Source organism: Chroicocephalus ridibundus, chromosome 2, assembly GCF_963924245.1.
Source record: "Chroicocephalus ridibundus chromosome 2, bChrRid1.1, whole genome shotgun sequence".
Classification (NCBI taxonomy): Eukaryota; Metazoa; Chordata; class Aves; order Charadriiformes; family Laridae; genus Chroicocephalus; species Chroicocephalus ridibundus.
In genome coordinates, this window is record NC_086285.1 from 30,396,554 (window position 1) to 30,414,295 (window position 17,742).

General features: G+C 39.2%; 1 protein-coding gene across 3 annotated transcripts in view; it reads left to right on the plus strand.

Moving 5' to 3' along the window:
* The window catches only part of PHF14 (PHD finger protein 14), a 168,092-nt gene extending 164,247 nt beyond the window's left edge, over positions 1-3,845 (plus strand). For 2 of the 3 annotated variants that reach the window (XM_063324914.1, XM_063324915.1), the window contains one exon: positions 3,170-3,844. Coding sequence is in view for 2 of the 3 variants with exons in the window: in XM_063324915.1 (XP_063180985.1) it covers positions 3,170-3,244 (75 nt within the window). In the remaining variant the exon portion in view is untranslated. Of the gene's footprint in view, positions 1-3,169 lie in introns of all 3 variants that reach the window. The other variant, XM_063324913.1, reaches the window with a different exon arrangement.
* The last annotated feature ends 13,897 nt before the right edge of the window (positions 3,846-17,742 follow it).

Sequence of the window (17,742 nt, forward strand, 5' to 3'; positions counted from 1 at the left end):
TTGCATTATCAGCAAACTGAAATAATAGTAAGTCTTCACATCTTGGAGTATGGTTAATATGCGTGCTCTAAATTGCCAGTTCAAATCTTTCCTAAGTACATCGGAAGTGATATTGCACTTCTTATAACTTACAGGAGTTCACGTCTCAAAATTTTCTGATAATTTTCAGTCATTAGTAAGTTTGCCATTCTCAGGCCACTGCTGTCACTTTTTTTCTGGCAGAAAGCGCGTGGGTGCCAAAACTGGTGGTTCATACTTTCCAGTGTCACCCGATGATCATTTCTGCCATCTCTTTCGCGCTGGCACTGTGGCAGCGCACAGGTCTGGGAACTGATCTGGCTGAAGGCATATCTGACAAAGGAAAAGTTTTTTCCCCTTGACGATTTGTACTATGAGAAAGATCAACCCTCATTACTCCGCATTTTGCGCAGCAGTCGCCCAAGTTCAGAGATACTACCTCTAGGTTTCTGTTTCAAAAGGAAATGTGAGTTTCTGTTCTTGCAAAACAAGAGGTGGAGTAAAAGTGCCTCGACAAAATTAAGATGTGCTCTGTGGAGCATGTTTTAATACGATACTCTTCAGAAAGGTTTTGTGCATAAAAATGTCAAAATAACAAAAAGTAACAAAATATCTGTCAGGGAGCTGGATGACTTGTGTGTGGGAATCTGCCTGCAAAAGTCTGGTTCATACTCTGCTGGTAGATTTTACCTATTTGAATGTGTTTTACCTGATCGAAGCAAGAGGAGCTGGACAAATTATTGGTACTGCAAAGCATCCCAAAGCGGATGCTTCCATCGTGAGTATTCACACAGAGCAAATCCTGGACTTGCTGCAGCCGCTCAGCCATCATTTCTGCATCTCAGAAAACAACTGATCGCTGCCGCTGCTGTAGCCTAGGAAATCTGCCAGAGAGCAAGCATGACCTTATGAGCGCCGAATTAAAACATTTCGAATCTACACAAAGCCAGAAGATTCTGTTACAAAACCTCTTTCACTGGATAAAACCTTTTTGTCCACCAAAAAATAGACTTAGGAAGCTGATGTTCGGTATTGAGCCTAATATCCCTTCACCCTCTTGTAGTCCTCAGTGAAGGTGTGGCCCTGAGGTCTCCGAAATTTCTGCATGCTCCCTTTATTAGGAGAGGAAGCCCTAAGCAGTGTGTCGTGTGCTGGGAAAAGAATGATTGTGTAGGGTTTATATTCCCTGTAGGAGGGAGTGCAATCCAGGATGTTGGAATAATGGCAGGTGGTGTGATAGGAAGGTGGATTAGTTGGCACTGAGGTCAGTAGAGATGCAGCTTCTGTAGGTAAGGATCTTCAGAAACATGCAGATTTCCTGTCCTTTTGTTAATAAGTCCTTCATGACAGAACCTGGCTGTTTATCATCCAAAAGTTTCTGTGGGTGGCTTTTTTATTCAGTGATATTCTTTGACACCTGTAAGCAGTACATCTAAGCTCAGTTACACGCTGCTCCTTTGTTGTTTGCCATCCTGCCTTGCCTTTATTTTCTTTAGAAGTTCAACCTTTGTATGTATACTGTACATTACACTCTCTCGAGTATATGCTACACTTGTAACTTCAACTAATCAACAATCTTTGGTTTCACATGCACGGTTGTGTTTCCTCACCTGAACTAAAAGAGCCACAGGGCTCACTACATGTTTTAAAGGTAATTGAAGAGATGACAGTCCAGAAAGATAAGAAAAAAAGCTTTTAGCCTTTAGCGGTCAGTCATGTAAATATTTCTCAGTGCCTAGCCTGTCCCCAGAAGGGGGGAGAATTTAGAAGCAGGATCGTTTGGAGTGTACGTTTCTAGCTTTTCCATTTTACTTTAGCGTTGTGTAACATAATACAAGACCACATTTTTTTCAGGAGATTTTCCATTGCTATTCCATTTTGTGCTGCCCGTGCGATCTTCCTGTATATTTTGTACCTCGCTCTTTGTTATAATTATCCTTACAAAAAACGCTTTGATGGTGAAAGGAGGACTAGGTTGCAAAAAGGTATTTTCCCATAAGAACGAAGGTGCTATTTTAAAGCAGGAAACTGCACCCTGGGTCCCTGGGTCCCACCTAGTGTCCCTGATGTTTCCTTTCTCTCAACTAACTGTTGCCTTGTGATGAGTGGTGCTGCAGCAGCCAGGACGCTTCTTCGTTCCCAAATGTCTGTTCATTTCTTCTCCTTTGTGTTTTTGGAATGAGGAAGATTCTCTGTATATTGAATTAAAAAGCAGGCAGGAAAACTGGCCATACTTTGAATGAGCGATAAGGACTGTTCGACGGGTCGCAAGTTGCCTTATGAAACAGTTTTCTCAGTCTTCCATAATTTATACTTTGGAGGTCACGATTTTGTACTGGACACAAAATACATTCCTGTGGAAACGGGCATTATGATGTCACTTCATTTTTTCAGTGAGATCCAGAGGAACCCGTAGTGAATTATGAGCCCAACTCTTGGAGCTGAAGCTGTAGAATATTGTAAGCATGCTGCTGCCTGACATGCTCATGTTTCCTATTTTAGACCTGACTGATCTTCAGATAACATATGGTGGTACAAGTAATTGGAAAATTGGCAGACCTGTCAAGAAAATATGCTAGATGGGACAAAAATACGATGCTGCAGCACATAAAGTGTCTCTGAAGTTAAATTTATTGTCTTTTATCAAATGGTGAAGTAAACGTATCTGGTCTCAAAAAAATGAAACATTTTTCAATGGCAGATGCTTTTCAAAAGTAATTTTTAGAACAATGATGAAAGTTCTTGCATTTGAAAGTAATTTAGTGGAAACCTCCGGTCAAGAACAAAGGAAAGGTGTGTAGTACTGTCTGCTGCAGACGTTTGAATATCTTGTTATCCGTGTATGGCTTAGTAATTTCTTTATATAACCATGCAGTAAATTGGGCAGTGAAATATTTACTCATTAAGTTATTCTTCTACTGTAAATGTAGGTGATTAGATTTGTTTAAATTTTGAGTGTTGTTATCATTTCTATTTCAACTCGGGCAAAATCAAATGCTTGAATAAATGACATTTCTTTCTTATTTTTATGCTTATTGGTCAGGCAAAAGATGACAAAAGACTGTACAGAATTCTATACATATGCATAAGTACAAAAAGTGTACTTCTTCAATAAGTTGATTAATGTTCAGGTTTTCATTTTCTTTTACAGGAAGATGAAAATGAAGCTGAGGCAGAAAATCCATCTCAGCAGCTGAATTTGGAACAGAAAAAATCAAAAAAATAGGATGTTGCTGTCTTGTTTGAAATATTTGCAAGTTGTGTAACAGTGATTATAGTTTCTCATTGTAAAATTAACAAAAAAAGTTCTCAATAAAGTCATTGAAAATTAAATTCATGCCGCACTGGGGAATTAATTAAGTAGCTCCTGGTGATATTCCTGATTGCATTAAAAGCTGAATTATCAGAACTGAGCACCATACCAAGAAAATTCTAAAAGCTTTTTGAACACGGTATAGAAAGCTGATGGGTTATTCATCACTAATAGCATTTACTAAGCAAACAGGTCATTTTTTTTTTCACTCTACAAAGCAATGTTATCCTTAAAGGATAGTTATAACTCTGACCCATTTTGCTATTTTTGAGCAAGAGCTTTGATTCTTAAAAGTTAGATAAATATGTTCTAGTAAATGAGTTCTGAAATTTCTTCTGATCAGTGATTAAAATAAATGTTGCTGAGGACTGGGTTGGAGGCAAGGACTTTTTGGTATGTACAGGATGTTTTCATAAGTAATTAGTTTTACATGTTTGTAATTGGTTTCATGTTGCATTATCATTTTCTTCCATGTAAACCCTTTCCATCTTCACGTGATCGTTGTCTTTTAATGAATGTCAAGCTTTTGTCTTGATTAGGCCATCCTATACAGGTCCAATTCCTTCATACCAATCTTTCCATTCTAACAGAATAAAATAACTTCTTGCTGTGTTGTTAGACCTTTAAGTGAGTAGCGAAAATTTAAAATAAAAATCCCTTCTTCCTGTACTCATCATTTTTATTTCCAGTTTACCTCTGCTTTTTAGCCTAATGTCATGGTTTGGGCAACACTGGATTAATTTATCTTTCAGTAATTTTGCTTTTCGTAAGGTCTTCTAATGCTTGGGGAAACTGCATTTTTAGATGACTCTCGTGTCTGAATTTGTGAAAATATTTACTTCATCGCCAGCGATGGTCTGCAGCTTTCGAGGTCTCCGTGTTTTTGAGCTCACCAGCTGCAGGGATGAGGAGAAGCGAGACCCGGGCACTTGACCCAAGCTGGCCAACAGGATTATTTCATACCATGAACGTCATATTCTATATAAATTAGAACGTTTGCTGGGAATTTCTCTCTCTCTCCCTTGATGGCGGTGGTCTAGAGAACTTCTTGCCTCCGTGCCGGACCCCTGAGCCCTTCCCTTCCTCCCAAAGCCACGGCGCTCGCAGCGTCCCACATTTGCTGGGAGTGCACAGCTTCCTGCTGATAGAACGGGCTGAGTATGATCCTTGTATATTTTGTATTGGTATCGGGATCAATATTGTAATGTTAATTATTTAGTCTTATTCTATTATATCTGTTCATATTTTTACCCTGAAGTTTTCTTGTTTTTTTCACGATTCCCCTTCCCAGGTGGGGAGGGGTCGTCAGGTGATAGAATAATTGTCTGAACAACAAGAAATTGTTGTGGATTCTTCAAACCATAAAACCTGTGCAGGCCACTATATGGAAAGGTCAGTACAAGGAACTCAGATGTAAGTTTATAGCCCGATAGTTTCGCAGGTTGCAGTGGAGAAACCAGAAATATTACTGACTCTGTTTTAGGATTAGAGCAACACTCACCGAAGCCCCGTGAGTGAATTTTATCTTGCTTTAGGAGAAATTAATCATCTTCAATTGAAAAAGTTCGCCCCTTTTCCCACTGTTCCATATTTTTACTCTTACTCTGTATATTAAGTGTTAAATCAGATTGTAAATAGCGTTCATCCTCAATTTTATCCTGTCTGTTTAAATTATAGTTTCAGATATTTTAAAAACAACATGCCTGTGCGTAAGCAATATCTTTTATAAATTCTTTTCTGGTTCATGAGGTTCAAATGTGTGTAGCTCGTGGACAAATTTCAATCACAATTACTCTACAGGAGTTTAATAACACTAGATCTCATTTTAACGAATGCAGCTATCATGTAAATTAGCAAATAAAATAAATTCAGCACTGGTCCATTGGTGCAGATCAACCACTGTAGCCATCTCAGAAAGGAGAGGGAATATGATTTTGACTTCACTGCAGCGGAGGAGACAGATTTAAGAAAGACAGAGGCACAGATTTACCACACAGGACCTTATGGACCATTCTCTGCAGAGTGGTGTTTAGGATCACAAGGGAGACGAGAACAAAGTGAACGTTTTTCCTTTTTTTTCAGGCTAGCACAGAAAGCCGAGGTCAGTTCTCAGAGCGTGGTACTCTTGAGGATCTGAAGAAGGGGCAGGGTTGCCATTGGAAAGGGCTGAAAGGCCTCCAAATTTTGAAGGACAGAACAAGGAACTTATAAGAAAAGGTGAGAGAATGAGGTTTCACACGGGTCTTACACAAAGGTAGGGTAATGGCAGGGGGAGTTACGGGCTGGGATAGATTATGGCCGTGTCTTGGCCTCTCTGCCCACCCCCGTCCCCTGTGCGCTTGGTGTTTAGGTTTATCCACCCAAATTATCCTATGTGAAATTAGCAGATAGGATCTAATTTGTCCAAATTAATCAATTTCTATTCCTTCCATGGCAGCAGGTTTGTCCTTTTTCTGTGAGTTCTAAGCTCTGTGGCAGCCTGGCACTGTACGGGTGCCTAAGATGAGAAACGTGGTTATTCGGTGTTCAGGTTTTGTATCAAAATATATTACTTGGCTCTCAAACACCCGAGTGAGAAAAATGGTACAGGCATGGAAAGCTACAGAAGCTTCCATTTGATGCATAATGCTGATGAGCTTAAAAGGAGTATTTCTGTATCTTTCCTAAATTCTTAAGAATTTAATGTGAAAGTACAATTACATAAATCGTACTTTTAGTTAACTCCTTTTTCAGAAATCCAACATATGTCATCAGAACTCTACAGTCAGGCTTGATAAATAGAAACCAGTCCCTTGGTTAAGTTATTTAATTCAAACACCGGAATTTAGATATTTTTACTGCAAAATAATAATAATCAGCACTGTATCATAATCAGCTGGGTTTGAGATGAAGTGAGACAAATGTGACTGAATCAAAATGCAGTCGTAACTTCGTTCCTTCCAGAAAAATGGAGGAGACATTTAACGACTTGTGTGTAGACATTTTTACTAAATAGAAGGGTTTTAAACTGATAAAGGTCCAATAAAGACTCTAAAAAATAGGTGATTTTATTTCCTTTATCTTGATTCTGATCTAATTAAAATTTGTAGCTGAATTGGTATTTTTTTTATATATTCTTGAGTTTTCAGACTGCCGGTATGAATTTCATTTTCATCATTTTTTTTTTTTTCCTCAATGTCCGGAGGTTTTTTGGATGCAACTCACTGGGTAAAGCAGATGGCTGCACCAGTGCTACGTGACCATGATACGATGCTTCTGAGAGCTATTTTTCATCAGAGCTAAGTTGAAAACCCCATGCATAATATTGGGGCTTTTTCGAAAGGTAAGTCCATGCTGCAGTTGAACATAAGCCAGCTTGGATACTGAAAGCAGCCTAGGCCCTGTAGGGTGAAGGTCAAACCATATCTTTAGATGCTCAAGGGCTAAATTAGGATGAGCGAAAGTTTAGACAGCTTTAATTCAGCTGATGACAGGCGTTTTTATGGAGCAGTGTATTCCTCCTGTGTAAATATACACCGACACGCCCGTGTACATGTGCCTGAGCAGCCACTTATAATGTCCTTTTGATTTTATTCTCTCTCCCTCTCTGCAGTTATTTAATAGTAAGAGTGACATGATGCTCTACAAGGCTCGATGGAGAACTGTTTGTTTCCCAGTCCATCCCTCTCATGCGTGGCAGTGGTGGTGCTTCCCAGTTGGGAATTGCAGGTTTCTGGTTTGCACCCATGACAGCTATTTTAGGGTGGCTTAGGGGATAATTATGTTTTCCATGCTTGAACAGAAACTGTCATTTTCCTCATATTAAAGCAAATTTACTGCTTTTTGTGCAGTTTATAATGGATTACTGTTGGGATTTGTTCAGTCTCCATGTTTGCTGTTTCCAACACTGTGTTTTCTATTACAGGCAACCACTTCACCATCAACAAGAGCAAATTTGTCTATTACGATAATTTTTGTTCTTAGAAAATAATTTCTGGCCTTTCTGCTCCCTGTTAGGCTCCTGCACCGCTCCCTCATGTGGGGGTCAGCAACTTGAGGTGCGGGAGTTGTGTCACCCACAGGGTCACATTTCTGATTTATTAGGGAATGGTTTATGTTGTATCGTAGAAAGATGGGCAATAGTCTGCTCTCAGTTAAAATGAATTTCCTTAGTATATTACCTAATTGTTGTTGTCACGCAAGGATTCTTATTCTGAATGCTACATTCTCACATTAAGGGTGGGACTCCAAATGATTGGCATGAGCCAAAAAAGCAAAGCTACGTTCGACACAGATGCTGTTAATCTCCTGTTTGTAGCTCCACAGGCATTGAAATAGTTGGATGTAAAATGCTGTGCAATCAGAAGTATTTTACGCACACCAGATTTATCTTGGTATTTTAATCCCAGTGTATGTGTAAATGGTTAAAATGAGAATTCACAGTATTTTTTTGTTGATATATTGAAATGTATTGCCGTGCTGGACATTTGGTGCTCATTTATGGTTTTTCTCCTGAACAGCACTAGTCATAGCGTTTTATATCCATGAAATTTGACATGCAACAGCTAATCCTAACACAATATTCATTTTCCGCTCATTAGAAAGCATTTTTATACCTTTAAATTAAGAAAATATTGAAGACGCTTCAATATTTGCACAGTCAGAATTTTTAAGGGGAAAAAAACCGATAGTGACAGAGAAGTATATCACTTCAGTGCTTCTTTGTTATTGCAGTCCCATAAGCCGTCTACCTCTTGGTCGGTTGCTCTGCATCACGCTACAGAAACTAACTCTCCCTGACATTAGGCTGGATGGGTTTTACTCTGCGAAATGTGAAGGTTGATTAGAAACTGACTCTATTTCACATGACCGAAAGAAAACAATTTTTACATAGCAATAAGTAAACGACTTCTATCACCTATCTAAGGCTGTACTGCAAAATCATAGCAGGTAATAAATGTTTCCCCACGGTGAATTCAATGTGGATTCTGCAGCGATGTTATCTGGAGAAGGAAGGAAAATGCTGAAGGCAACAGCATGAAAATGCATGCAGCTATGGCATAATTCTGATTTGTTTTGGAAGAACTATTAATTTACTTGTTACAAAGCCAAGTAAGAGCAACCCTTTAAAACTGTTGAACCATGAAAGCCATTTCCTTAAGGGTTTTAAATTTGGGAACAGACTCATGAAATTTATAGCTTTGATGAGATATTCTTTGCCTGCAGTCAGAATGAGAGCCAGATCATTGGTTTCCCAGCATGACACCTATGTATTCTTGTGTGCACTAGATATCATTAGCCTCATAATAACACAGCTATCATCACATTAACGTCTGAAAGGTTCGGTTTTGATGCTTGGTTTAAGTCTCTCATTTATACCTACAGCATACTAAAGAGTTGACTAAAAATAAAAGCTGTACCATACCTATATTGTGCTATTGTTCTGCACTTTAACCAAAAATACAGTCATTTTATGCCTGATCAAATTTTTATTAATTTTTTTTTTCTTGCCAAGTGGTGTTTTGAAAGAGCTGTAATGATGAACTAACAGCATACCGTGAATTCAGTAGCGGATAATGGTACAGTGAGACCATTTTTTTCTGATTCATGCCGTAAGGACGGTAATGAACATTGTATACATATTGATCTAATAATTGTGATCTTTAGTGTATGCTTGAAAGTTTATGTACTATGCCTGCCATCTTATGGTAGAAGAGAAGCGCGTCAGAACAAGGCAATAGCACCTCGTTGCCTGTATTCTTTCAGGTAAAGCCAGGCAGCCCGTAGCGTTCTAGCAAGGCACCAGCAATTAGAAGTTACACAAAGGAATTACAGCTGGAAGCAATTAATGTCACTGCTCTGCTACATACTTCTGTTAGTTTCTATTGGAAAAATAATGTGTATCCCTTTACAGCATGAAGTTGCAACCAGGTTTTACGGTGAATATCTTCCCATTTGTACCAAATGAAATTTGCAGAGAGAGATAGTAAGAGAGATCAGTTTTTATTCCGCCATGTGACTGATCAGGTGGATAGAGTTTGGGGCAAACCTCCTCATAATGGAGAGAAAAAGTTTGGAGAAGCACCAGTACAGCAAGTCTAGTAACTCGTGGCTTAGAGGCAAATTACTTATTACTGTGATGTGAAAATTTTTCCCCAGATCAGTGTCAGAGCTTTCATTTCTGTAGATGGGAGGTGATACCTGTGGGAGTTCTGGCTAGGGGGAGTCTGCAAGTTGGGGCTGTGACATAAATTGAGTCAAACCCAGCCAATTCCAGTGGTCTGGAAACAAAAAAAAAAATAAATACAGAGACAGCTTCAGTCTTTAATCATCAGTAAATTGTGAAGGTTTTAAAGGCTACATGAGACAATATTCAGTAAGTGCTTAAAACCCTTGTGGAATAAGAACCACTAATTAGCTGCTGAGGAGATGGGATTTATAAAAGCTAGAATATAACAGTAGTGTTATCCACAAGAAAGACTCTGGGATGTTTCCATTTTAATTGTTGAAATTGCTTAGTATTTGTTTTAAGGATCATTGTTTCAGTCACCAGTATCTGATTTTTTTTGACTCAGCACGGGACATTTTATTTTTAACATCTTGCTCTGAAAGATGAAATAACCTTTTTTCTTAAATATTTTAATAATCAGTTGAATTTTTTATGTCTTTATATCTTCAGACATCAACCTGTCTTTCAAATATTGAATCAGCTGCAGTATTGTGAGATGTTTTGTCCCTGAAAAGAAATGCAGTGTTCATTCTTAATTATAAACATCAAGCCAAGCGCCTAGGTGGAAAATGCCTCTTTTGGCCCTTATTTGTTCCCTAAAAGTTTCCTGCCCCATTTTGAATCCAAGCATAGTGTGGATAATACATGACATTGCTAAACCCACCCTTTAACGTGCATTGTTCGTATTATGGAATTGTCTTTAATTGCTCACCAACTTGCTTATCTAAATCTTGGTATGTATTTTAAGAATTTTCTTTTTCTGTGAAGTCACATATTTTTGTGATTTGGAGTCCAAACAAAACCAAGACTCCCCTTTCTTCCTTGTGGATAAAACCTTTTTAGACCAGCCAGGAGAATTGTCACCTTTCAGAGATGTCAGCATGGTGGGACCCAGCAGGGTGATCTGCTGCCAGCAGTGGGACAGGAGGACAGAGAAAATACTACAGTTCCCCAGAGCTTTGTTTCCATTACAGATGCCAACAGCCTGGAAACCCAGACTGAAGAAGAAGTATAGCTTGGATCATATTTTTTATCACATCCCTACATAGTCTTCTGTATTTGTAGGGCCTTTGTTAAGAGAGAAAGGAGTAGAAGACTGCCTTGCTGAATGTTTCAGATACATAGTAGGCCATGCTAGAGCCAAAATTTCAGACCTAGTCTCAGTGTATATCATCCTTGGCTCCAAGCAGTTATGCCATTTCTTCTTACCAGCTCATCTCCCAGGAGAAAGCCTGCAGACATTGCTCTGCTCGTCACTACACACAGCAACTGATGCACGCTTTTATTGCTTTTTAAAAAGCCATGCAGATGTGAAGAAAGGGTTGTTAATCTGGTCATTTTTCGTAGGTTATCCCCACACAGTTATTCATAATAGAGAGACTTTCAGAGACAGATCAGACCTACCAAGTAACTTCAGTACCACTTCCATGCAGGCACTGTTGTCTTGCAAGTGGTTTCTGAGAGGATGAGGCTGGTCTTCGGTCACTTTGCTGCTCACAGCCCCAGCAGCATCTCACTGGGTGGTTGTGGGCAGTAACTCCTCTTCCTAAGGATCTGCCGAGAGCAGCATGCCATGGTTTGACTATCTATCTGTCATGCCTGCAACTTTATTCTCCCAAAGCAGTGAGTATATGGGGGCCAGAACGGTTGGTATGGGCGGCTGTAACGCAGGCTGCTGATCAGTATATTAGCTCAGTTATTCAGCCAGGGTTTGACGAAGGTGGAAACATGAAGAAGAGTGAATTGTCTGTACTGAGACATGACTGAGATGATGATGAAAGTTTGGGGTCACCAGCTGAGAAGTTGGCAGAAGCAACAGTAGTCCTTTAGACTGAACAAAGGAGTTCTTCCAGTAATAACTATAACTGACAACTAGGTCTTTAGACCCACATTTTGTGGTCAACTTATCATTCCATTCTCAATCTGGTCAGGTTTTGCCATCCACAGCTAGATAGGAAGTTACAGCTTGTTTGACATAGACAACAGGCTTGTTGTTATCTTTCCACTTTTCCTCAAGTCTGGAATTCTGTGTAACGTTAATCCCCAAAACTGGTTGGAGTCTCAAGTAAAGGTAGGGTCTCACTAAAGAAGGAAAAATACACAAAGCTCTCATTCTTGGTCTACTTGTTGGTCTCTCGTATCAATTTGCATACAAATTTATGAACAACCACCCTGCTTCTGCCCTGTAGCCTGGGACTGTCCTTTTTTCAAATATTTCCTCTTGCCTGGGCATGCTGCCACCACTGAAGTCATGCAGGCTCACTTGATTTAGGCTCCCATACCACGAAAGATGGTAGTTCCAACTGTTTTCTGAGAGGACACCAAGGCTGAATTAATTTCCCATCTTACTGTCCAACGCTTGCTAAAATTCAGAGAGCAGCAGAGTTTTGCAGTAGGGCAAAATCTATCTTCATTAGGGCTTGAGAGAAGGCTGAAGATATAACCCTTATAACAATGAAAATAACTGGTTTGTTGGAATTGTTAATTACTGAGTCATTTTTCCAATGCAATCCATCACCTTGTATTTCTGTTTGAGCAGTTAGTCTTGGGTAGAAGTTTTTAGATTATTTTAAAATTAAATATTTATTAAACACAAATAAAGGGCCTAGTTGCTGACTTGCATGCAAGTTCATGGCCTGTTCCATTTACTGCTTCACTCACAATGAGTGAGACCTTTTAATTGTAACTATTTGTCATTATTGTGTGTATGGGGGAGTTATCAATTATAGTAATACCTCATCACCAACCTGAAGCCCAGATTTTTAGGAACAGTAAAAATGAATGAGAATAAATCAGTCTCCATTCTCTTCTGAGTTACACCTTAAATGCACCTAGCGAGGGTTTGGCTCGCTATGGGTTGTTTTCTGTTGGTATGGTTAGATTTCTTTGGCTTCTTACTGAGCCTTAGAAATGGTCATAATTAGCTCTAAAAGATTCGTGCAAAGGAAATTGCATAAACCTGAGAGGATTGCACAAACCCTACAGGATTTTAATAAAACAGGGACAACCATGACCATTTACCTTAGAGAAACGATCAATTTAAGACATGTAATTTTTAATTTTAGTATTTTATTTTTAGTATTTTAACTGTTAGCAGAAGATCAAGTGGCATATCAAATTCCAATACCAGGGCTTACCATTAACCATGTTAACGTTTGCCACGTTATTTAAAATTTTGATGTCTAAGAAACTTAAAATGTAGCTAAAAAGTGGAAGGAAAAAACAACTGCTACCTCCCTATGAACGCCATGAATGGTTTATCTTTGGAGTCATCTGGGACCGCAAAGGAAAATTAACCTATCTCAGACATAATGTTTTAGAAGTGGAAAAATGCACCGATTTTCAAAACTTTATACTTAATTTAGAAAAATTACACTCCTTTTTCTACCACAGATGGTAAAAGTGGAAGAACAATGGTTGACATGCATCAAGGTTCTGCCTGTAGTATTGATAGGAAAATCAGATGCCCCATTAACATGCTACTTGTATTTCAGTGTATCGTCTGTTACAGTCTAGGCATTCAGTTCAGCGGACAGAAAAGAATGGTGTTTTTCAAATATTAAAGTACATACCGTTCATGAAGTATGTGCAGCGAGAGGAGTCTGGATCTCTAACACCACTGCTGCTTTGTTATTTTTTAAATCTCACAGGAACAAATCAGAAAGACCAAACATTCAAGCATACCAGTAGAAATACCACTGCACCTCATGATCACCGTCCCTAAAAATGGAACAGTCAATTTGCCTGTTTGCCCAAGCTGTCAGTGAAGAGTTAGGTTTGGTATCAGTGCCTTTGAGCTTGTACCATTACATTTCAAAGATCTTGATTTTTAAGTAAAGTTGTTTCCTCATCAGGAGCATAGTGCCATCAGAAGTCCAATTAATATAACATTTGTGAATTATATTTCACTTATGAATTGTATCTCAGTTGCTTTTAAGAGCACTGTTTTATCAATGGCATGAGGAAGCAAACCTGACCTTTATTTGCCAATTTTACAATGAATTCTAATTTTAGATCACAGCCCTGTCTAGTATATATCCCTTAATACCTGATATTCAAATCTTTTTAAACATGATCAGCTGCGTTTCTAACTCTAGATATCAATTAAATCTAGTATTTTATATATACACACATATATAAAAATCTGTATCATTTTTCTTTCAGTTACATAGATTTATAGGTTGTGCAGTCACCATTCTTAGAAGATCAAGCCCTGACCAATCTGGTCTGATCTCAAGCTGACCCTGCTTCGGGCAGGAGGCTCGACTAGAGACCTCCTGAGCTGCTTTCGCATCTAAATTATTCTATGACTCTGTGGTAATTATTTCACGTTTATTTACTTAGCAGCTTGTATGTGCAAATAGAAAGGCTAATAAAACACGTTGCTTATGAACTCCAAGTGTGTCTGTTTTCCCTCTGGGAATGTGAGGGAAATGTCACTTGCCAGTGCGTGACCCTGAGCTTCACGCTGCATCCAGTTTCCCAACTTCGAGAAGAATCCAGGCATTTCCCTGGGCTCTGTGGGTCCAGGTGAGCTCCCGGGGCTCAGACTGACTCTGCCTTCTAAAATGAGACTCACAGTGTAACTGTGCAGCCTCTAAAAACGCATAGCAGACTTTAGTACACGCTTTCAGAGTGCGTCAGCAGTTTGGACATATTGATTTATTGTTTATCCCTTCAGAAATAGGCTATGATGGAAATAGAACTGAGGTGTTGGTTTGGGAGGGTTTTTAAATTGTTTTCTTTTTTCCTCTCCTTAAATTTTCAACAACTCAACCATATACAAACTTAGGTGATGCTTGTGGAGCTCAAGCTGACACAATTAAATGTCACTGAGCTCTGGCAGTGACAAGGAGCTTCAGGAACTTTTCACCATTCCTTAATGCACAAGTCCTGCTCTACTGGCCACCAGTTCTGCATCTTTGGAAAGTGACTGACCTCTGGACTTTATCACAAACCACACAAGCTTAAACTTGCAAGATGATATGGATGCGTTATTTTAAAAAAATAGTGGCGGTCTCCTAGATATACCTTGGAAAGGATTAATATTTTTGACTGTATGACCAGTTTACAAGAGAACACTGGTAAAGATATATTTTTCACGTATTCTTATTTTGTTGTTTTACTTCCATCAAGATAATTATTTTTGAATCTCTTTATTTTATGTCTTACCATAGATGAAACATCTGATAAATACCGGGGGGGAAAAGGGTTATAGGTAGAAAAAATTGTTTTAAATCAGTGTTTTACTCTGTTAGGTAATATCGACTGTAGCCTTTCCCTTGCCTATGCTTCCTTCAAAAGGATGGCTGTAAGCTTTTTCTCTTTTGCTGCCTGTCTCACCCTGCTGACAGAAATGCTGTGCCTATGCCCTGTGGAAACCGCTGGCTGCAGAGCTGCTCTAGTAGCCGTCACTGTTGTGTGCTTCTGTAGAAGTTCCCGGTCAGTGTTTCATTACACCCGTGTTAGCTAAACGCTCTGTTACAAATGCAGTCATCCCAAAGTGTAATCTGGAGTGTTACTGCTTTAGGGTGCATCCTGCGCGGCCTCCTTGTAAACAAAGGTGCGTTTATCTTTTGATGATCGGTCATTAGGGAGTTAATCCGTTATGTATATAACACCTTAATAAAGCCGAAGGGTTTAGTATTTGTTATCGTGGCATGAAGTAGTGATTCTCCAGTGAAGCAGTAACCTCGGGAGCTCCGGTTCAGCAGAGGCTTCTTGTCGTCTTTCCCCTGGGTCAGGTCAATTGAGACTAAAAGCATTGCAAATGTCACATATGGAAGGCTGTTGAAGACAGAAGTGACACTTATTTACAGGCCTTTGCTGGCTGGCTTATCTTTGAAGCACTGTTGATTACCTCACGAGGAGGAAGCAGCTGTATATTCTTTCCCTTCTGCCAAAGCAAGGTAAGTTATGTGGGCACAGGTAATGGAAGCAGTGAATTTTGGGAAAAAGAGATCTATGGGTGAAGTAAAGTACAATAGATACTCCGATGTCAGGAAAGGTGCTGTGATAAAGAAGAGGGGAACAATCAAAGCCCCCAAGAATTCATCGGAGTTGACCTATGCTAGTATGGCAAGCAGCAGAGCCATTCATATGACAGATTATTATACAAGCTGTCTTGTTTTGCCTTACTAAATTATTCTACACCCACGTTTTGTGAAAAACAAGCCAATTTGCTATGACATTGTAAGTACATCACCATAGCAGAAAGGTTCTAAGGACCTGTGGGCTGTATGTCTTCTCGCAGGCTTCGCCTAGCAAACCGCTGCTTTATCACAACGTGCAGGGCAACAACATCATTAGGAAACCCAGGCATCCTGTCCCTCATCCCCTTCACCTATCTTAGTATGAAAATATCATGTTCAAGGGTAATATTCCCTAACCTAACAAGCGTAACCACAAAGACCGTCTCACACAGTACAGCGGTACAGCTTTCAACCCTGGCGCGTTAACCATGACCGAGGCCACATGCAGCCCCTGCAGCATGATGTTGATGCTACACAGTGGCATGAAGCACCCTGCCGTGGGTGGAGCTGGGGTAGGGCATCACTCGAGTCCCCTCAGCCCTCTCTGCCTCCTCTCCCCGCTCCAGGTGGGTCTGTTCCTGATGGACCCCACTGGTTCCTCTGAATTGAAATATAGGTTTCATCATCACTGGGAAGAACGCTGAGCTGACACGTGTAGGCAGCGCTTTTCAGCTTCTGTTCACTTAATATTTTTAAGTAGCATTGTTTAGATGAAGCATACCGACTCTGATTCAGCAGAGGCTGCATTCTTTCCCTAAATACTTCATATGTTCCAGGAAATCAATCTATAGATCTAGTCAAAAGCCATATATAGTCATAAACCCTTTATTCAGTGACAACCTTTTCTTTAGATCAGTACAGCGTTAGCTGCACTGTTCTGCTCATGCTTCTGAACCCAAATCTGCAAAGCCTTTTCGGAGTCGGGCTCCTCTGAAGCAGAGACAAACCTTGGTTTCATTTCTGCTAAATTCGAAGTGGTTTGCAATGCTGACGATTGTCTACACAAAATTAAGATGGCATAATGAATCGTTTCTTCTGATCCACAATAACATCTGGCCTGTGCACATAGAAACACACACAAATATATGTGTACGTGACCATTTGCTTGATTTTTACGTGTCTGTATGCCATATAAAATAATGTTTTGTTGTTAAAACTATATTACAGAGTGATTTAATTTATAGTAGGAGCTGGAACTTCACTTTGCACTTTGAAAAACTTCTTAGTTTATTAATACATTTGTCTTAATGGGGACACAGGAGCTTGGGAAAAGTCTTGGTGTTCTGCTTTTGTAGAGATGGTAAGGTAGTCTTCTAATAGTAAGAAAAACTAGCATACTTCATGACATCCTATCCAATGAGTATTCCCATTAAAAATATTTTAGAATGCGGTCAAATTACATTTATGTCATAAAATGAAGTTGTACTATGATAGAACTCTAATCAAATTACAATTATTTCCATTTGGCATAAAAAGAAATTTCAGCCTCTTGCCGTTTATCAACTTAACTTTGCTAATTGAAGGAAATGGTTTGTATGTCCTTTATAGGATATGCAAAGCACATTTGTATTGCCAAATCAACTTTTTCAAGATTGTTGCAAGGTAGAGTGTAATGGCTGTTGAATGGCTGCAGAATGATTCTTCTGCATTTAAAGACTAGTGCTTTTTATTTCTTTTCTTGTGTAAAACCTAATTTGACCTGTTGATTCAACTTCTATTTATAGCAAAGCAAGTGAATAAGAAACCTGACAACAATTTATTTTTGTAGGCTAATTATACACGGTAAGCAAAGAGGTGTATATGACTAAGGGCAGAATATACTGGCTTTCTGGCAGATTTACATATTTTTATTATGCCTGTCCATAGAGACTTTGTAGAATAATAGGACCACTGTAATGAGAAATGACATCAAGTTGTTTGCCACAGATTACAAATGTCCGGTTTATTTAGAAGATTCACAGTGCAAGAGACAAAAATGTGAGAACTTTGCTTGCTTAGGATTTTGGAGAAGCAGCGTGTGTTTCTTAGTGCGATTCTGATTTTTTTTAAAATTACTTAAAGTTTCTATTTTGATGTTAGACATTTCTTAATTGTGCCAGTCTCTACACAAAATAATTTTCATTCCCATGTGAGAGAATTCAGCAGAGACTGATTTTAATAGCATCAAGTGT